This window comes from Nothoprocta perdicaria, unplaced genomic scaffold (genome assembly GCF_003342845.1).
Source record: "Nothoprocta perdicaria isolate Ctin4 unplaced genomic scaffold, notPer1 scaffold_129, whole genome shotgun sequence".
NCBI classification, from domain to species: Eukaryota; Metazoa; Chordata; class Aves; order Tinamiformes; family Tinamidae; genus Nothoprocta; species Nothoprocta perdicaria.
In genome coordinates, this window is record NW_020454416.1 from 1,010,103 (window position 1) to 1,031,790 (window position 21,688).

The window sequence follows — 21,688 nt, forward strand, 5'->3', positions numbered from 1 at the left end:
ACATAGATTCCTATGTAAGATAAACTTCAAATTCATTCACACTCCATTATCCAACCAAATTCTGATTGTCCCTCTTGGCCGTGTCTCTCGCAGCATAATAATGTCTCATAACATGCTGATGTAGTGCAATACACCACTGAGAACTTTGGGCTTGAGGAGAGGTATATTATATCCTTTGAAATTTGGCCACTGAAAAGAATGGGGGCAAGAATATTGTGGGGCACACCACTCAGAGAACTTGTGGTTTGCTGCCATTCAATTAAAACCAAAGGATATATCATCAACACGCCTAAACTAACAGAAACTTTGTAGGGAGTTGTGCCAATTCAAATTCAATAGCCTTGACATCAATTTCTATCAATAGCCCCACACCCCATGCTTGGATTTCAACTCACAGACCTCATGTTCATGTAGATCTCTTTCCAGATGAAGAACCTTTTTCAAGGCATTGGCAACCACTCTCTTCCTTTTTTGCAAGAACATGTGTTCTTCTGGGCACAGATTATACCCCAAGCGCACATCTAGTTTTTCTGTGCTGGAACATAAATAAATCCAGAGTCACAGAACTGGTGTTTAAAATGTACATTGGTCTATTTTCAGCAACTGCAGTTTATTAAACATCATAAAGAATCATGATTCACTGCTCTCATTTAGAGAATGAAATGCAGATTCCAGCTTCAAAGAAAGCAACTGCTCTGCTTCTATGTGGTCTCATTACTTTCTGATGTTTCAATATAAGTTCTACTGGCAGCTTAGGATAGCAAACACAGAAAGAGAAGGACTTCTTGGTGCTTTTCACTAACTTTGTAAGCTGAATCCTTTCTGGTTCTGCTTCATGTAATTTCTGAGCTAAGGGTGACCAGAACCTAACACTGTTTTCTATGAAGATTTGTACCATGGATCTCTAGAGTAAGAGTTCAACAAAAAAAGATAATCAAATAATTTTGTTTATATTTGTTTTCTAACTCATTATCTTACAGTGTAACTTCTTGCCTTCTCTAGCTTCTTCCTATTTATACAGCTGGAAGCACTGTTTGAGTAATATTTGTTTGAGTAATGTTTATACATTACTCTGGGTGTGGTGCTCATGTTAAACTCACTTTTCCCTCAGTCTTATTCCTGTTTCATTGTCTATTTTGAAGTAACCGCCAATCTCAGTCTTTGGTTCTTTAACTCAAAGGACATTTTGACCAAGTTCTTCACTGTTGGAAACTGTCATCATTTTTCTTGTCACCTTGGTATGACTCTCTTGCTCCAAAGGAATTGCCCCAAACTGTGCTATGTTGTGGCGACTCTTGCATGGTGACTTAACTATTGCTCTATTTTGCCTCTAGCCTTAAGCACTCCTTATATCTAAATGAAGGATATGCTGCTCTAGAATTCACTGTTCAAAGAGCAATAAAACCTTCAAAAAAAAAAAAAATAGTCCTCTTACCAATCATTTAGCTGGAGATACACCTGCAGCGGTACATTCTGTAAGCAAAGAAATGTTGTTATTAAAAAGCCAAACATAATTTAAAAGCAGGAATGAGAATGACTGTGGAAGAATTTTGAAATACTGATCTTTAGCCTTCCCAGAATACTGTCCTTACTGTGTTCTGAATAAATAAACACCAAAAACATGCTGTAGAAAAGCAAAAGAATCAGAAGGAGTAAAGGTGGTTATAGGCAGGGGCTGTGGAATAGGACTTGTACTTCACTGTGAATACCCCCATGGACAAACTTAACTTAGCAGCAGTATCACCCCACACCCTTCTTCTCTTGAGGATAAAGAACAGCAATCTCCTGCTAAGGACAGTGTTAGGAAGAGGAAATGTAAGTTTTCCAAAAGGCTGCTGGAGAAAGAAAGAATCCCCCAGGAAGGGTAGGGAATTATACAAGGTAAAATAGATATTCATTCTCCCTTCTCTTTATGAAAGTCTACTTAGAGATTCTTTTCCTCCTCCTTTCTCCTGCTATTCTTTTCCTCCTACTTTCTCCTGCTGTAAGGTCTGGAAAGGATGTCTGGATATTGTCAGCAGATTCATCTGTCCACACAGCAGTCTAATTCCTGCTTTTAAATAATCTTAAACATGTACTTATCCAGTAGTTACCATCATGACTGTAGGCAGAGAAGAATAAACCAGAAATGTTCACTGAGGGTAAGATTCATCTCATCTAAAAGTTAGGTACCTAGTCTGAGCTAGTCACCCAGGCTGACTTGAGATGGTGGAGAGAGACCAACTGAGAACCCTACCAAGATGAACCCAAAGTCTTGTTGAGGAAATGAATATCCTCATTCCACTATAAAGAACTAAAAGAAGTTGGCTTCTAAATTTAGACACTTAGGCATTTAGAACTAACCAGGATGGATCCCCAGTAACAGATTTTGTTATCAGAGAATTTATATTTCTATATAAATATGAATATTTATATATAAATAGAAATATATATAATATATATTTCTATATAAGGAAACTAACCTTTCCTTCCATTTGCAGAAAATTTCCATAGTTACTATTGAAAATTGTTTTTTTTAAATGATACAGTGTTAAATACAGCTAAAGACTATGTTGATTTAACTGAGGGTTACTTCACTTATCTCTCAAAAAGTTCATATAAATGGTGGGGCACTTACATTTCTTACATGGAGGACTACTGTCACTCTATGTCCAACGGGGAGAAATTTTAGTGGTACTGTTAAGGTGTCACTTAAATTGCTGTTGTCATCTTCCTTATCAGAAACTTTCTGCAGAGAAAAAAACCTTTTTTTTTCTTCAGAACAGAACAATCCTGTTCTTAGCTGTTTTAGGTACCACTGAAAAGGAAAAAGCATCAAGAACAGGGGTGGTATACAGTGCCTGTTACCTGCAGCTTGACTTTTAGTACTGGCTCCCACGCCTTCACGCAATGGAAGCAGAAATAATTTGTGTCCTCTGTAGTCTTCTGTGTTCCTTCATGAGATTCAGGAACCATAAGCACAACATTTTTGCCCTCTAGATAAAACAGAATTGTTCAAATTAGTCACTGCTGCTCAGGCAAATAGCTACCAAAGTCAGCAAGCCTTCTGCTGGAAGTTCATTCTCTGCGGCAGCTCCTCCATAAGCTGCCATGGGGGCAAGTGTCCCATAGCATAGGCAGAGGTCCTCACACAATCAATAGCTGGTACTACTGCCTCAGTCCCACAGCTTGGAGTGCTCACAATGTCTGCTCTTTCTCATGCCTCCACTTGAAAACTAGACAAGGGAAATCAGAATTACAACCTGAGGTTCAAATATTTTCTCTGGTCTTATTTTTTCTTTAACATGTTTTTGGTCATGTTTGTATCTTAATGTGCTTCCATCTGGAACTGACTATGATGGGGTTGATTGCTTGCATCCTCACTTCACAGGGAAATGGGGTGTACCTTTCCAGTACTTCTTGCTTTCATTTCCATCCACTTGCACTTCCAAGCAGCAAATCTCACGGGACTGTGAAAGACATCAGTGAAAAAAAGCATAAGGACACAGCAAACACCATATTTGCTGTACATAATGAAGCATCATGCAGATTTTCCTTAGCTATAATACATATCCAATAAATGAGCTTCAATGTTGGAAACAATCTAGCTACACAAGGTGAGATTCAGAGCTCATTAGCTCATGACAGTGTTGTGATAACAACCCAGAAATACAGTTTCTGGACTAACTTGTCTATACAGTAGTCCATTGCTGCAGGTGATCACATCCATTCATGCTATCCTGAAATCAAGAATCTCCGTATTACACAGTTGCCCAAACCCAGCTGCGGATGTATCGGACGATTATTTAGGAAGGGAGAGGGGAGTCACCTGACGATGACTTTCTGTGTGCTGCGGCTGTGATTAGGCTATGTGGCATCTCCTTGCTGGTCTTGATGTAGACAGATCATGGACTTATTCTGCCCTACCTCCCACCTGAGTCATTCCAGTTCACCTTGAATAATTCATGCCAGGACAGATTTTCAGTCCATCTCAGGAACAACTCACTTCAGTCATTACAGCTCTTATGCCTCATCCAGACAATGAGGGCGACAAAACAATATGTGCATTAATCTGCCTCAGAGGTAACAAAGGTTAGCAGCTGGACATCACGTGCAGGTTTGCAGTGGTTGGCATGAAGCACTTCGTACTCCTCAGCTGCTGGGCCAGCCTAAGGAGATAGGTAAGATACCGCACACTGACTAATACCATCAGAGGACTCTGTTTCAAAACCTAAAGTGGATCTGTATTAAGAAACTGATGTCCAAAAAAGTTCCTACATTAGATAGATAACCTGCCAGTCACACGCACACTGACTACTTACCAGTGCCTCCTACAGACTCATTGACAGTGACAATGAGTTAAACATTGCCACTGAGACAGTGACAACCAAACATTGACAAACCATAAATAGGAAAAATATTGAAATTCATAACATCTAAAGACCTCAAAACAAGGCTGATATTTCTGCAGCCTGCAGAGGGGAGTGTTTAAACCATAAAGAATAGGAATCATTCCACATTTTTCTCTTCATGACGAAGACCACGCTCTTATCTGTCATGGTGGCTTCTGTTCTCTCTGTAAAGTATCAGATTATTTGGGGGATGTGAAGAGAAACAAAATGACAAAATGAGGGAAAAGTGTCTCAAAGCTAAATTCATCTTACCACTAGGACATCATTGGTAAGGAGGTGCTCTGGAGGGCCAGGACTAAAAAGACAAAACGAAAAAGACAAACAAAAGCTTTGTGAGTATTTGGTATTTTCATTAAATAATAGTTTTTTGACCTTGTCTGCCTAGAGTTGAGTATGGTTAAATTACTGTCAGCAAGAGCAAGGAGAAAAGTAACTGACCATAAAAACATCAATGCTTAAAACTACATGTTAAGACACAGCAGCACAAAAAATGTATTGGTCTATGTGGAATCATACCCTGCCCTTAACAAAAATTACCATATATAACTTAGTGAAAGCAAAGACTGCTATTAATATATGATGTGCAAATATTTATTAGTAAGGACATTCCTGACCATTCCAGATTATAATTTGCAGTAGGTCACCGAAGAACAGCAAATAAGTATCAGCTCCCACTGCGCTACAAGTATGACTGGAAAACACGAGGCAAATAATAAAAAGTCTTTGTCCCATACATTTTATTTAGTAAGACCTAGATTTGTCATTTAATGGATGTACCTATTTAATGCCATGAGTAAGCTATAGAGTCTCCTAAAGCCACCTCTCATTACGGCCAAGACTCCAATGGCTCTGTGTTAAGCACATTTGTTGTCTGAAAGGACTATTAAAGCTTGACTTTCTGCAAGGACCATATTTGACCAAGCACTGCACCCAGCAGTGCAACTTCTGTCTGAGCTACAGAATGTATTTAAATGCAAACACTTGACTTCCAAGAATGAAGAATCCCCCACCTGAACCTTGTAATTTGCATGGTGAAAAATGTTCATCTTATTCCTAGTATGAATTTGCCCAATCTAGTTTCCAAGCACTGCCTCTCATTTTGTCTTTCTTATAGCTTTATTTACAATTCTTTCTTGTAATCACGCAGTCAGTATTTTTTGGACTATATTTCTTTTTTCATACTGTTAAGCTCAAATGTGTCATATAATGTAGTTTTCAATTAAACATTTTTTCAGCTAAACTTGTGATAGCATTTTGAAGTGTGATACAGTTTATTTTATGCAATTTGCTCTTCTCCAGACAATATCAATTATTGCTACTAGCAGGGGTCTTATTTTTATTTATTTGTTGATTGCATCTTTTGTCAGATTGCATCTCCTGTCAATACAACACATATTTTCTGGTCTTTTAGAAACAGCACAGTGTTCAAGGTATTATTAAACTAATATCAAGAATCAGCATAGCATTCAAGGTATTATTAAATTAATATCATTAGCATGGAGAGCATTTCTTAGCATTTTCATGCCTCCTGTATGTTGATGTTGCTCTTGTTACTATATTTCCATGATTAACATATAGGTGACAAACAAAAGGCAAGACTTGTATAAAATACACTGAAAGACAGAGTCAGCTGGGGAAGTTAAAACAAAACAAAATTGAGCCAGCAATCCCAGCTCAGTGCTGACAGGAAGAGACTTAAGAAGCTCTTCTCCCTCAGATATTACTGCTTCCTATCAGATCTATACCTCTCAACTTTGTAATTTTACTCACATTCTTTCCATTCTGAATTCCACTTCCAAACATTCCCATTTCTTAATGCATGTTTCTTTCTAGGAATAAAGGGATAAAATAAATATGACTTACTGGCGGCTGCAACAGGCTGAGAGCACACACATATCTGAAAAACCCTGTATTTCCATAGCTGACATCTGTTCTGCTAGCATGACCAAAGGAAGCTGTGCGCGTCTCAGCTCTCCAGAGCTGATACGGCAGTAAAACCACAGACTTGGGAAGGGTAGGCAAGATTAACATCCCACTGTGGGATGTAGGGAACTGAACAGACTTCCCAAATTGCAATCAGAGAGGGAAAGGCTGGCTAACACCAAAACATAACAGCTTGCTGCAAAGGACATGGGCATGGGTGCTATACATTGAAGTCCAGCAACAAATGTGACTAATACCTGTGCCACTTCCAGGGAGAGACCATTTAAATCACATTCCTGCTGAATCCAGCAAAGAAACAGGCAGAAGCACCCTCAACTGAGATGATTACTGAATTATTAGATTCCTCACAAAAGTTTAGCCACTGTCTCCCTGACAACACCAGCAACATCGGGAGCTGGCTTACACCTAAAGAATAGGCTAGGTGCCTTGTTGCTGAATACGAGCTAGCATAGGTTTTGGATTTCATTTGCTACACCGTCTCACTTCTTGGACTCATTCCCTCCTGGACATTTGCCTTAAACATTGGTGAATACTTTGCATTGTTTTGCTGCAACATTTGTCCAATAATCTTGGGCCTATGCGAATTAGAGTGAAGCTGCCAAGCGGGATGTCCTGACTCACGCAGCCGGTGGATCAGTGTTAAATGAGGTGAGCAAGCAGCCAGGAAGTGTTGCAGCCTGGTGTCTAGGGAGCCAGTGGCTGAGGAATGAATGGCCCAAGCCCTCCTAGAGTCTCTAGGAGGATTTGTTACCAGATTTCTGCATTTGGGAAGAGGCTCTTCATTTGGGTGTAGACTATCTCCCACCTGCAAGGAGCATGTAGCAGTAGCTCCATGCCTGCTCAGAGGCCCAGGTTTTGCCACAAAACTATCTTGGCTTTGTTCTCTGAATGAATCTCTTAAAAGAATGTGAAAGTTGCTAGCAGAATAGGCTTCCCTTTACTATGGGCTAGGGATATTCCGTCACCTAGGAGGAAATACAACAAGACCATCAGCAGGAGAAGCTGAAAGAATAATTTAATTCAAGCAGTAAGCAGATTGTCTTCGTGTTTTTAATAAAAAGGTGTTTTCTGAGAGATGTCCTTTAAACATGGCCAAAGTAGAAGCCCAATGGTAAAGAAATTACTTATTAGGAATATAAAAGATAAAAAATGACTGTATTTACAGATACTGGCTATTAACTCTTTTGCCCCTCACATGGTTTCATGAGAGAGAAGCTGGTTCATTTTCTGAATCTGCGAAAAGAGATTAATGATGTCATAAGAATCCAACATTTATTGATATCTGCTATGATAGGTATTGATAATGATATCAAAATTTAAGGATTTATTTCATTTTATGCAGACCCAAAACCCAATTAATGGGAGCCAATGCAGATAGCACTGTCTTGCTGAGCTCTCCCTGAAATTTCACTCCTTACCTCTGATTTCAAAGCAAAAGTCTCACGGACTGTCCTTCCAGGTTTGACTCTAGCAACATTAAAAAGAACTGTGAACTGCATGTCATCTTTGGTGAGAGGATCTTCGTCACACACTGCCAATTCTAAGACGTTCTGGTAGTAGAAGAAAACATACAAGAACTCTAGCAAGCTGCTCTTACATAGAAACAGAAAGAAAAAGGTATGGACTTTTGCAGATGGTTGACTAGCCCAGTGGTAAAGATAAAAGGAATTCGTGCTTTCATTCAGGTGTCTGCTAATATAGGATACAGTGGTTAACTGAACTCAATGTTGAGAAGCGGATCATGGAACAGAAGACAACTACCCGTATCCGTGAGTTCCCACAATCCCAAGATAGAAAAGACATCAGTGCTCTGTGCCATTCTGATAACCAGTCCAAAAAACACTTTTTCAGTTTCTTCATCCCCAAAGTTCTCTCAGGTACACAGCCTAGGGTAGGATTAACCTACCTGAATCAGCTGAAGTCACTGCAGCATCACTGTGTCTGTTATTCCATACTAACCAGACAGCTGAAATTCTGTGGCAGCACCATTTTCTTAAGTTACTTAGCACATTTGATCAATAGAGTGTTAAGGGAGGATTCCCAGCTATTCAAAAGGGTATTACTACCTCAACTTCACTCTGGATCCTAAAGTAGAAAGTCTCATTCCAGACAGGGTCATCAGAATTCTTGACGGTTTTGGTCTGAAGCTTTTCATTTGAAGCAGATGGCAGCCACAAGCGCACATAGCAGTCTGATGCAGTCACTGCAGCAGAAAAATATTAAAAATCTGATGCCAATATTATAGATGAAAAGAGGGGTAAGGCCATGAATAATATTTTTTTCTTTCTTTTCTGGATAAGTAAGGAGATAATTGGCTGGAAGTAACTGAGAAGCATCTTACTCCACTATCTCATTCCAGAATAACTACAAAGGATAAATGTATATATTTATACAGACAAGTACACTAAGAGCAATATCTCCTGTGTGAAGAAAAAGAGGTATAGAAGACTATGATCAAGGTTCTTCAGGCATATTCTCTACAATTCCAGCCAACTATGCTTAAAAAAGATCAGTAGAAATGGATGCTAATTCCAAAAATGGCTACTAGAATAACCAAAAGAAAGGAGAACATATTGTTACAGAGGAGATCGGATGAGACTAGCTTGTTCTGACTAGTGACATAGACATATAAAGGGGACAGGACTGCTGTCTAGATGGGTAGATACTAGAGAAGATCCATCACAGCTAAAGGCCAATGGAGACTCAAGAGCACAAGGGCATGAGCTTGTCAAAAACCTTCATACAAATTCCAGCCTAAACTTATTCCCCATCATTAGAGCGGTTGTTAGTTTTTTGAGCAGACATCCAGTGTGAGCAGTTGGGATGGGAAAGCACATTTACTTTGCGGAGCTTGACAGCGTTGTGAAAGGAAATCTTCAGGGTGATGTCTTTCAGAGCGGGAGTCTGGACTTGACCGAGGAAGTTTACTGCAGCCCGAGAAGCCTAAATACTTCAGACTGGTATCAAGCAGTGAATAACATTTCCGCGCAAGGTTTTGGCAGGAAAGTAGAACAGACCCTTCAATGGAGTAGATAGAAGAGATCATTGAAAATCTTAGAAATAAAGGCCTTGTCACCACATAATCTTTCTAGTGTCTATCTCTAGATGTTGCTGCATGATATACCCACAGAAGTTGAAGCCATTCAGCAGTTACACAACCAACAGGGAATTCACACTCCCTGGACTCTCTTGAAGCCAGGCTTTACGCCAGATGCTGCTTAGCTCTGACCCGTAAGATGTGAATAGTCTCAGCTGTAACTCAGATAACACGACATTTTTCACTATGGGAATATGCAGGCCAGAGGTTTCAAGAGTGCAAAAAGAGGCAGCTCAGGGTCTTTGCCTTGACTGAGGAATCCACAGGAGACCTTTGCAGCTAAGTGGCTGCTCCATGATACGCTTTTGAGAGGGGTCAGAGGAAGCTATGAGAGTGGCATAATGAACTAAAGAAAGGTGAATACAAAAGTTATACACAGACAAGTTCATTTCACCTGCATGTTCAGCTCATGTTCGGGCTCTGCAGGTGACTGTCTTTATCCAGAAATTATCAATATAATTTAATATGACTGGTGATCACAGGACAACAAATATTCCAAATGACAACAGACTTTAAAAGGGTTGGAATTCTTTAATTTATCTGTGACACTGGGGCATAATTGATACATTTTAATAAAAGGTTTCCATGCATGTGGGCTGTGTGGTGAAACTCCAATTCACGACATTATTTATACCCATTCTGAACATCAAAACAAGTAACTTGAAGCAGATTTACAGATCCTACTGTCCTCACAAGGGCTACCTTCTCTTCCTTCTCCTACAGGTCCAGCAAAATCATTTGGGAGTCTTGTGTTTTACCAGCTTCCTGAAACGCATTCTACATAGGGCCTCCAACCTAATGGTACCTCAAGCATTTGATCTAATTATAGCCTGGCACTAGCACCTGGATAGCTTTGCTTTATGCATGTCAATTATTTACCTTTAGAATTCAGAAATATTGCCCAGGGTGCATAAACTCTAGAGGTGAGAAAAGAAAACAAGCAAACCACAACTCACACAGGTCTCTCGACTTGATGTTCTTGGCTTGTATGACTCTTACAGAAAGCAGGTGCATGGGACAGACCTTCATCTGAAGAGAAAACAAATGCAATGAGTTTTATCAGCTCCAAATACAAAAATTTAATGTATTTGTAATAATACAGGGTATAGTTTGTCTATGAGAAGTGAGAGAGCTAATCTCCGCTGTTAATATGCCATGCTGAGATGACAGCATGATGGCGCAGGGGGCTATTTACTAAATAGCCTGATTAGGCAAAGAAGAAGTTAGGGGTTCAGCTAATGTCATGGCAAGCTCTGCAGTCATCCCAGGGGTGCCTCTTTTCATGCAATCATGGACTTGCTGATGGTTGTGCTGCCCATCTGCTATACGTGTGCTACAGCTAGGTCAATATTGGGCCTGTGCAAGGCAACACCAGTAACTGGCAGCTGTCTGCCTGGGTCTAGCACAGCGATGACACAAGGCCAGAACAGGGCAGTTACTAAAGTGCTTTAAAAACTTCTGATAGGCAGGGCTCAATCTTCCCAATGCTCCTAAATAGACTTTTAGAAATTGGCTCCTAAATAGCTCACTGAGAGGCATCCAGAGGAACGCACCATTCACCTTGTGGTTGGACCACTGGCTCAGCAGAGACGAAACAAAAAGCGCCCTGCTTTGGAGGCAAAGCGTCACCAAACGCCCTATCCTTAAATATTTTTAAAAGCAGGTAAGACTTTGGGTACTTCAGCAGTGGGGCTGCTTCACTTCCTGACATGGGATTTACTTTTACCGCAGGCTGGCCAGCTCTCATTGCAGTGCTTGTTCCTCATTACTTGATCTTAGCTCTGACAAATTAAGCTCCCCAACCTAGGCTGGTCAGGTAGTATTTGTCATTTTAAAAAGATGTTCTGTGAAGCCTGCATCTCTCTTTTTTTGTCATTCACAGGCATGAATGAACCACATTAAATGTATAAACATTTAACAATTTGAATAATATATGTGAGAAAATATTTCCTTTTAAAAAATATTAATACATTTTATTAATACATTATTAGAATATTAATATTTTATCAATAGTAAGCAATAAAAAGATACTGTCCTGCTAACACTGATAAATTAAAACAGGCCCACACCTCATTTGAAGCATTCCACTATTTTGTATAGCAGTTAAATCTAAACACTGACTGAAATATCACATCTCCTTGTCTAAAACGAAGTACCAATTACAGTGTAATGAAGGAATTTCTGCTTTGTTTTGAAAGGTGGCACCATTTTCTTGACACCAAAATCATCAACTTCAAAGTTACCTAAGGGCTGGGGAGCTGGGGTTCTCTATAGAAGGATTTACAATAGTTAATCTAAATTTGCTTTAAGGTGGGGCAGAGGCTATTGAACATTTCATCAGTAATGAGAATAATTGTCATTTGGTTTTATTCAAGTTTGTTTAGAGGGACACTATACTACATCAAATGAAGACAATTTGGATCCTGAATACGCATATTCAAATAAAGGATTATTAAATTTTATGATGTCATTTTAAAGTTTAAAATTTAAAAATGTCATTTAAATACAGATTAATAGTCGAGTCACCATAAGCACAGAAAGCCGGTTGTTAATTCCATAGAACTCAGACAGCACTTTGTCTCTTGGCCTTTTAATGTTTAATGTAAATTTATTGTTGAAAAATGTATGATACATTTGTTCTTACATGACAAGAACTTCTTCTACTGTGCTTTATCCCTATTAGAAACTGATAATAATTAAAATTTTCTATGTTTCACTGATTATAGACATTACAAGTTCCAGTTAGGATACTTCCAAGTTATTCCAGATGCCCACTAGAAGACTTTGATTTCAATTTTCCCATGCAAACAGTACTAACTGGAATACCCTGGCTGCATTCCCAGTGTCTTTCATTTCATTATACTGGATTATATATTCAGTTACAGTGCTGACCGTTTTTTTAATTAATATGTTAATTCTGTGTCATTTTGCAATCAACTTCCCCCTTGCTCAACAGACACCCAAAGCATTCTCAGAATCTGCCTTCACCAGAGAACTGGATATTTGTATACAACTTGCCCTGCACCTTCTGTGATAAAAATTGCACATTTACTGACGAAAATGACACAAGAGCAGCAGTTCATCATCAAAGTGCTCTGAATTGTGATGTACATCCTCCTTTTTTTATCCTTTCCCACCAGACTCAGTGAGTGCCTCACTTCTCCTCCCTTCCCTTTCAACAGCAATCAGTGTCTCACTTAACATCATCTGCCAAAAGAAACATCATTACTCCTGATTTGGTGCAGTGTAGTCCCTGTGCTGTTACAGAGCAGAAGTTGAACTGGTTTAGATGGGGAACTGGGACATACTAAACCACAGGGGCTGTCCCACAGGGACAAATCTCCAAGGGAAGCCAGAAGCCATCCAGCTCTTCAGGTGGCAATTAATCCAATCTGAGCTAACTGTGTCCAAAACTGGGCCAATGTTTTTTCCAGGAGAAAAAGCCTGGGCTCATTTTCTTCTACAGTGGTCCAATTTGATTGGCCTAGAATAACCACGTTGCCTAAAATGCTGACATACTTTTTTAGAAGAAAAAAAAAATCAAAAGTGTGCATAGAGATAACACTTGCTATTTTCACAGCATGAAAAGGAACAGGCAGTATCATAATTAATGGAAATGGATAAGCACAGGCACCGCATGTGGATCCCTCTCCTGACAGTCTTGCAGTAGGCTGCTCCTGCTCACTTCAGCTCACTTCCCTACGTGCACCAGCACTTCCCACGCAGGCACAGAGACTGCAACAAAACTTCTCTGTAAACATCTAGGGTCAAATGCAGCTTTCAGATTTTGGAATTTTTTCCTGATTTTTGTCTGAAAATGCAGCATTTTGCTGCATTTTGCCTGAAAATTAATAGTAGCAGACTGAGGCCAACAGCAGGATTCAGCTACCTGTCTATATTTGCATCCTAGAGCTACATGTGTACATTTGCATCCTGGATTACAACAGGTGAGACCAATAAATATCAGCATGTCTGAAGATACAAAGAATAGGCTAAAAAATGCAGAAAAAAACCAAAGTCTTTCCACTGGATTGCATTTAGTACTTAACTATTTTTCTGAACTCTCAAATCAACTGGTGAGGAGGGCACTTCAGATCTAAAATACAGAAAATTTAATAATCATGAAATGAAGCACAGATCCTCAGTCCAGCAGAATCCCCACATCAAAGCTTAAAGGACTGAAAATTCACATCCATTGCCAAGATCTTAATGGTTATAATGATAATTATTTCCTGGCCTATGCGTGGCTTACAGAGAACAGTCACATGCCTGTCACCTCCAAAAAGACACTTCTGCTTACAGGCAGTTAGTCACTTCAAGTCACTTCATCCCCAAAACACAGCTTTGAGCTTTGAGCACGTGGGCTTTTGAAATTCATTAAGAATGAAGAGTTCATTGAAACTGTCTTTGGATGCCAGTGGAAGAAGCAGAACCCAACTCGCACCCTTGGCTGCCTCTCCATGCTGCTCCTAGAAGGAAGCCTCCCAACTACCTTTCATTGATAATTTCTTCTTCCAGGAGATAAGTTTCTGCAAACTGGGGAAACTTCCCACCAGCACCACCTTCTCAAGCTCTTTCTTTTAGAAAAAATCTTTGGTTTATACATACTGGAAGCTAACTGGAATGTCAGCATTTCACCTCCCCACCATGAAACCTAAGCCAATCACTGGGATAACACCAGGTTTTTGTGCAGAGAGTTTGCTCTCAGGGTTTTGACATTCTGTAAATAGCTCTAAGGACATCATTCAACTTTATCATGAATTACTACTTCCATTCATGAACTGCTGCTTTTGTTATTTCAATAAAGTACAGGAGGAGGAGATGTTCAGTATCTTATATACAAGATCTGTCACCATTATATTTCCACTTCTTACCACTTCTTCTATTTTAGATACTGAGAATTTGCTTTACCCACAATTTGTAGGAGATCTACCAAATTAAGATTAAATCCATAAGCATTCCACTATTAAAAAAAGCCTTCATGAACAGCTTGGTTCCATAACCCTCTTTTCGACATAGATTCTTTACTAGTTAACATGGGCTGAGTGTATTAGCCCCTTCATCAGTGAGAATTCTGCTATTAGCTTGGACTGAAACTGGCAGAATTGAAAGCTGGGGACAGAGCCAGATGGTGGCAAAAGGCACTGGCAAAAGAAACGCACAAATACAGAAGTGGGGATAGAAGGACAGCGCATGACCATTTCCTAGAGAACGACAACTATCAAAAATCTTTATTACTGGAAGCTGAACACACTGTTTGTCAATCTAATTTACTTTACAAATATTTACTGTAATTTCCTATTATCACTAAGATCGTTTCAAGAGTTATCATGGATTTGAGATGTAGCCCCTCTTCATTTTATCTCTTTACAGTAGCTAGGGACTATGGCTTTACTTAGACAGAATTTCTCAGTATTTTACCACCTAACAATTTTTCCATGGCTCATAAAACTGCTGAAGACCTATTACACTTGTCTGAGCACAGAAAAGCTGTTGTTATATTAAAAGCATTCCTAAGAAGTTGTAAAGTAATACTGCCCATCACTTCCACGCTAACTCGCTAGTCTTTCTAAACAATTAAAAATAAACTAAAAGACTTTTAGTAGGCCTTCCTAAGGAGTACAGAGTACTCAACACTTTCTAAGCAATTCACTTCTTTTGATTTAAAAGGGAAAAAAAAAAGAACACATAAACCCACTATCCTCTGACTTCTGTCTATTTTCCAGCTCATGCACCCTGAAAAATGCATTTGCCTGGCAGAATGGCATAGCTACCTCTATTATTGTATGGATATACCGCTTTGAGAACAGAAACTTCCTGACCTGAAGCTAGGCTTGTCCTGTAACCTTGTAGCTATGTTGCCTATTAATCAGTACGCTGACTATACTCATTTAAAAGCAATTATGGCATCAGGATTAGATGCAAAAAAAAATGTGCTTTTCCTGTTACAGATCCTTTCTAGATCAACTTGTATATAAGCTGTCTACTCATTTCTTAGATCTCGAGTTGCCTTAATACATATAATATAGATATATAATATGAACATATAGTATTTATATCTGAGACAGATAATTCTGTATATCAACAAATATAGATTCGATATAAATTCTAGCCAGGGAGTATATTACATACATATATAATTTATATTATTTTTCTTGAACTTCTGATGTTCAAATATTTGTATCTATCATTCAGATCTGTGTATTCAAATTACTGGGATTTTCCTGCATCTTTACCTGCAAAGATTTCTGTGGCATTAAGAATATTATTAAATATTGGCATTAATAATATTATTAAATATTCTTTAGTCTAAACAATTACTGACTCCATAAGCCATAGTATGTAATACTGCTTTTCACCATATTTAAAACCCATGAAAGACCTTTTTATTTTTTCACTGATGTAAAATTTGACATCAAGGTTGATCCATGAAGAATGGGTAGTTTGTAAATAACTCAAATCATGCATTTCAAACACTGCACCTCTTTCTAAAGAAATAAGAAATACATGAGAAAATAACTCATAGCCAACAATTCTGTTCCTTTTCTATTAAAAACTATCACTTTAAACCTCTGAATGGAACCTACCATTGGGAAACTCAAGCCCAGACATGACGGACTTCCCCCAGAACCGCAGCTGTTGTTAAACATTGCATTTAAGACAGCTAAAATCAGCCAAGCACTTCATTAGCACTCCCCCTGCAGCTAAAGCAGCTTACCCTGTGCCTTGCTGCTAGGAAAAGCTGTTTATTTTTGTTAGCCGGGGCGAGCAGCAAACATGTGCTGCGGCGAGCGCGCAGCCGGGCTGTGGCGTTTCCATTCTCACAGCGTGTTAAAGCCATCCACACCAGCCCTCTTCCTCCCTGGCGTGCCAGGGCCCAGTATCGCCTCACGATAGAGGGAAAGGGCCCTGGCTGCGCTGAGGCTACCTCGCATATTGGATAAAGAAGGGAAAAGCACGTTTGGGAAAGCCAAGATGAGCCCGTGTTTCCGCGGGCCTCCACCCCTCGAGGTGCGCAAGGAGGCAGGAGCGGGCGGGCGAGGAAGGGAAGAGGCAGTTCCCAGGAGGAAGGTGCCAGGCCCCGGCAGACGGCACGGCCACCAGCTCTTACCTTGGCCGGTGGGCTCCCCATGGCACACAGGCTGGCAGCAGCAAAGCCAATTTGGTTAACAACAGGCCTGTGGGCTGGCACGCGCTCTCCCCTCTTGTTGTTGCTGCTGAAACAACCTGAAGGACACATATAATTTATACAGGCGCCGGGCTCCACCCTCTGCCTCCTCTGTGTGGAGAGGAGAGGCTGCCTACGTCTGAGACGGAGAGATCCGCCGTGTCAGAGGTGACAGGAATGCTGCAGGGATCGCAGCTCTGCATGTTGCTTTACTACCTCTGACAATTTGCTCTTATCCCAACACGACCTGCCAGGATTAAAGGGGGATGCTGCCATGTTCAGAGAGTCTCCCCACTTCTCCTTTTTCTTCCATCTTCAGTTCTTCCACAACTCCAGTTAAAAAGAGGGAAGGGATAGGTGAATCTCACCTATTGCAATTTCTAGTGCAAGGCTCTTTTCAGCTCTTTTTACAGTGAGGACTTGTTTTAATATATTGGTGTGAACCTTTCTGCTAAACAGTGCCTCAAGCTTTCTTATATGGCAGTACCTACTGGAAGAGATGTGTGGCCAACTCACCGGTACCAGTGGAGGGAACACTACCTGCCTCCTGGGCTTGTTCCTTCTGCCCCTTTCCATAAGAAGAAGATGACAACTTAACATCTCCGAGCTTCCCATGCGATGACCCCACCAGCTTGTTGCTGACAGCAGTGAGGCATCCCCTGGAGAAGCCATGGGCACAGCTTCTTCCAACCTTTCCCATGCCTAGCTGGGAGACAGTCTGTGCAGTGTCTGTTAGGACACAACTCCAGACTATCTGTTCTGGCTGTAGCTTAATCCAAACTTAAAATTTCTTGTTGGATATTCTGCAAATCCAGTCTCAGAAGTAAATTCATGGTGGCCTTTAGCCTATGTCCATTTTTCCTGCATGAGCACAGCAGGATCATATGCACAAAGACATGTGGCCAAACCTCACCATACCACCAGCAGACACCTTACATGGGAGAGGCAAGACCAAATTTGGTTGAACAGTGGTTCTGAGCTTGAATTTTTGAGAGAAAAGGTGGAATGTAACCAAAACAATTATCTAAGAAAATTATGTATTTCAAATCTTTTGGCTTTAGTTAAATTCAAATACATACCATAGATTCACCTCCAAATTGTATTTAAAAGCATCTCCCATTAAATATTGTCATCAGCGGAAAATCAGTTCTAGTCATATGCTCCTGGGCTCATGCTAGGAACAATCCACAGCTCAAATAAACATTTTCAGAAAGACTCTGATGCGGCTGGCAATATAGTCACCATGCTACAGAGGTCATGACTGCATACAGGACTAGCTGGGTAACAGAGGAAGAAGCTGAGTGTATAGTTAGGTTGTCATCTTTGAAATATCAAGGAAAAAAATAAAAGATATATAGCCACTTAAATAAAACTCTGCATGTATGGACTGCAGATTGAAGGGCTTGAAGGAAAGCTTTAAAGACCCTAGTAAAATGAGCCAAACTTAATAAGTCAGCTGAGGACATGCAGAGCAGTTAACCACAGGCTCTCATGCTCTGCACTATCATTGCTTAGTCACGTTCACAGGAACAGTCAGTCCTGCAGTGTAAGCATTCTTCTTCATGCTTCCTTGCGCACAACAGCCTTTAACATCCAATTTTCAGTGGTACAAAAAAGCAAAGGAAAAGCTCTTATTCAGAGAGGAGTTTGGATTTCCCCCTCCACACTCCTGGTGTAGCTTTGAGCACAAGTTCTGTTGTAGCTAAATTGTGAGTGTGAGATAGCAGGCTGAAAATGTGTCTCCTAAACAGTAAGCAAATGGAGAAACAGAGAAAAATGAACTTCACTCAAAGAGGAGTTTGTCCACCTGGAAACAGAGCAACAAATTAAATATGGGGTAGCTGCAGCAAGCAGACAGAGACTTTAATGGAAGAAAAAGGAATAATAATAATTTTTTTTTAAAAAAAAAAAGCTCCCAAGCTGCCCTCAAATCAAGGTGCAAAATTATTCTGGAGATCTATGGGGCTAATTTTTCCAACAGCCCCTCAAAAACATGTTTCCAGTAAAGCAGCATGGCCAAAATACATAAAGAATTTGTTGCTGCTTGTCAACAAACACACCAACGAGTACCACATACATTTCCATCTGGATATGAGGGGGATGGTCTAGGGGATGGCAGAACTAACTGTAGATCCACAAAGAGGTAGAGAATGTGGAAAGTGAAGAAAATAATGTCAGCTGCATAAAGAAAAGAGAAATCCAAAGGGTTAAATCAAAGGCAATGAAGCCATCACTCTGTGCCCTAGTGAACTAGCGAAACAGAAGGCAATATCTTCAAGCAGGTACATAAAGTGCTTTCTATTTGAATAGGTAGACTTAATCATTTTGAGCTTGTATTAATGGAGTTGTTTAGATTCAGAAACTATGACACCATGTCTATGGTTACAACTGGAAAATCATTCTTCATGAGACAAAGGAAGGGGGTGCTAAAAAGATTGTAAAGATTAACTAACGTGGTCTCATTCTCTTCTCTATAACTGAGCCCTATTTCTTTGCTTACTTAGTTAATAAAGCACTAAAAAAAAACTAAGGGAAAAAAAATGCATAAAAAGGCATGCCGAACCACACAGATTAAGTTGCTTCATGTACTGTCTACCTGATGGTGCTCAGATAATGCATACCAGAGACAGTATGAAACAAAATGAGAATGGAAGGAAAGCAAGCCCATGCTGTTCCCAGCACGTACCAAATAGGAGCTAATTAATACAGTGTTCTGCTTTATGCAGCTTAGCCAGTGGGCTGCCCATTAGCAGCCCCTTGCAGAAACTACTCGCAGTCACAGTGAACCTGCCAGAAGCAGAGCAGTAGTGTGAGAGCAGCTCACACTAAATGGCTGTCACTTGTATCATCTTACTGCTGGCATAAACTGAAAAGCTAACTGGGACAGAGCTTACAAAAGGTGCTGAAGACTCATTGGGTGGAGTTCGTTACTTATTCCAGCAATAGCAATAGCACAGCTAAATTTCACACAATCACGTCTTGACTTTGGTGTACAAAGAATGCCCGCAGTGCAGCCTTGTCTTCAGACTCTTCCATGGTTGATCCCAAAAGCTTCTCAAACAAGGATGGTAATTACTGGGAGACTCATCTCCTAGTATTTTGTATGAGAACATTTGTTTATTTACCTCATGAGAAGCTGTTAAGTACAGCTGAGTGATGGATCTTTCTAGGGCTTGATGCAGCTACGTCATTTAGGGAACAGTGGTGGAAGACTTCATTGCTTTGCAAAGACTGTTCATTGCACCAGGCAGTGACAATGAAAGATGACGGCCACTTTCTCCTTGCCTTGTACATCAGCTCCTGCATTGTTCAGTTCAGTGGCTGGGTTAGAAAAGTGACTGTAATCTGAGAAAATAATTGGATGTAGCCAAAATCAAACCAAAAATTTTCAAAATATTTTAAGGAATTCTGGGGAGAAAAAAAAAGATATTTTTCTCTCTACCTTACCCTACAAATTTCTTTTTCACATATATATTATTTAACCATTGTGAGAAAACAACCAAAAAAGCAAAACATGTATTAAAATGCATATTAGGTGTTCAATTGAACATTGCCATGGTGAAACTGAGAGTTGAAAAGCAGAACCTCAAGAAATGCCAGATTTATTAGGCCTTTCTGAAGTGAAACATTTTATTTTGAAATAAAAATCTTTCAAACTTTCAGGGTTCCCCCCCACATAGTTTTACTGAGCAAAGCAACACAGCTAGTTTGAAATTATTTTAGTTCGTTAGATACCTTGCAGTCATCCCCTTTTCAGAATACCTAAAGAAGTTAATTCTAACAAAGTGCCGAGTTGTCTTTCTGAATAGTAGTCAGGTGATAGCAGCACTAATAAGTGAACACTATTTCTGGCTATCAAGAATTAAATCTATTTTAGAAAAGTAAAAGCTGCTATATCCTCTTTACCCATCTCCTGAATCACTGCAATCTTAAATAAATATATGATATGGTAAAGCCAGTATCACTTGCTCTTTATCCTGTCCCATGTAAGAAAAGAGCTAGTAATTTCCTTAGGTACTTTGCAGGTGTGGGTGTCAATGTGGCACAAGGTGATGATCTTTGTCACTTCAAAATGATAGGAAACTGCTGATTATTTATCTGGGGAATTATCTGAGGACTGGAGGCCTATCTTTCCAAGACACACTGATGTAAAGCCACACGTTGAAACTCGTGCTTATGTTTAGAAATTTTTCATTTATTTTAAACTTAAGAGATTGTAGAGCACCTAACTGAAATAACTGAGTAAGACTTCTCAATGTAATTCCACTCAAGCCAGTTTCTGAGTCGTTTATCTTCAGATCTTACTCAAATAGCCTGGCACTGATGTCAGTAGGAAACTGCTTGAGTAAAGGCTTCAGAAGAGTTAAGTAAGTATTACACTTCACCACTTGGCTGACAGGAAGAATTGATTTATGGTTATGGTATTTGGTTTCAGACCATCAAGAGAGGGGTTTCTTTCTTAGTTCTTCACAAATATCACTCAGATAGTCACTTTTTTAGAATCAAGAGAATAACACTTCTTTTCTGCTACTGTTTCTCAGTCTATGTAAGTTCTGTGGGGCAAGAACTACTGACAAAATGTTTCCTGCTCACTGTCATTATACAGGGTGAGAGTAATTAAAAAGCAAGGCTAACTATGATAGCATGACACATGTAGCAGTATTTCCTTTCTAACCCTGTCACTGTGTAACAGCTGAATCCTCATGGCCTCATTTAACCCTTACTCAGCCAAAGTTTCCAGTAAGATCCGATATGATTTTATTCAAGGTTTTACATATTTGGAATAAAGACAGGATAGGATCTGAGCACAGCCCTTAGACATTGTCTCAGAAAGGGCTGGGAGATATATAAGAATTTATTTCAGATAATATGCAAGTCATCAGAGGTTCATCTCACTCACTCCTGGCAGTAACTTGCTATCCAAATAGCCCTCCAAAATTAACAAGACTAAAGACAGTAGTATTCTCAGTATGTTTTTCTTTATGTTAGTAGTTAATGGCTAGAGTTTTAAAATAAAGTTTAAATAAAGCAGCAAAACTATATCCTAGTTTGGAAGACTTCAGTGAAGTGCAGATTTAAGAGGACAAC

At 39.7% G+C, this 21,688-nt stretch overlaps 1 protein-coding gene across 1 annotated transcript in view; it reads right to left on the minus strand.

Annotated features, from left to right (window-relative positions):
* The window catches only part of LOC112942489 (cytosolic phospholipase A2 beta-like), a 29,314-nt gene extending 12,750 nt beyond the window's left edge, over positions 1–16,564 (minus strand). The window contains exons 1-12 of the mRNA XM_026033438.1: positions 16,544–16,564; positions 10,389–10,461; positions 9,177–9,353; positions 8,402–8,538; positions 7,754–7,885; positions 6,162–6,220; positions 4,644–4,686; positions 3,386–3,449; positions 2,848–2,975; positions 2,618–2,728; positions 1,436–1,473; positions 400–535 (exon numbers count right to left, since the gene is read on the minus strand). Of these exons, the coding sequence (XP_025889223.1) occupies positions 400–535; positions 1,436–1,473; positions 2,618–2,728; positions 2,848–2,975; positions 3,386–3,449; positions 4,644–4,686; positions 6,162–6,220; positions 7,754–7,885; positions 8,402–8,538; positions 9,177–9,353; positions 10,389–10,461; positions 16,544–16,564 (1,119 nt within the window). The remainder of the gene's footprint in view (positions 1–399; positions 536–1,435; positions 1,474–2,617; positions 2,729–2,847; positions 2,976–3,385; positions 3,450–4,643; positions 4,687–6,161; positions 6,221–7,753; positions 7,886–8,401; positions 8,539–9,176; positions 9,354–10,388; positions 10,462–16,543) is intronic.
* Between the last annotated feature and the right edge of the window lie 5,124 nt (positions 16,565–21,688).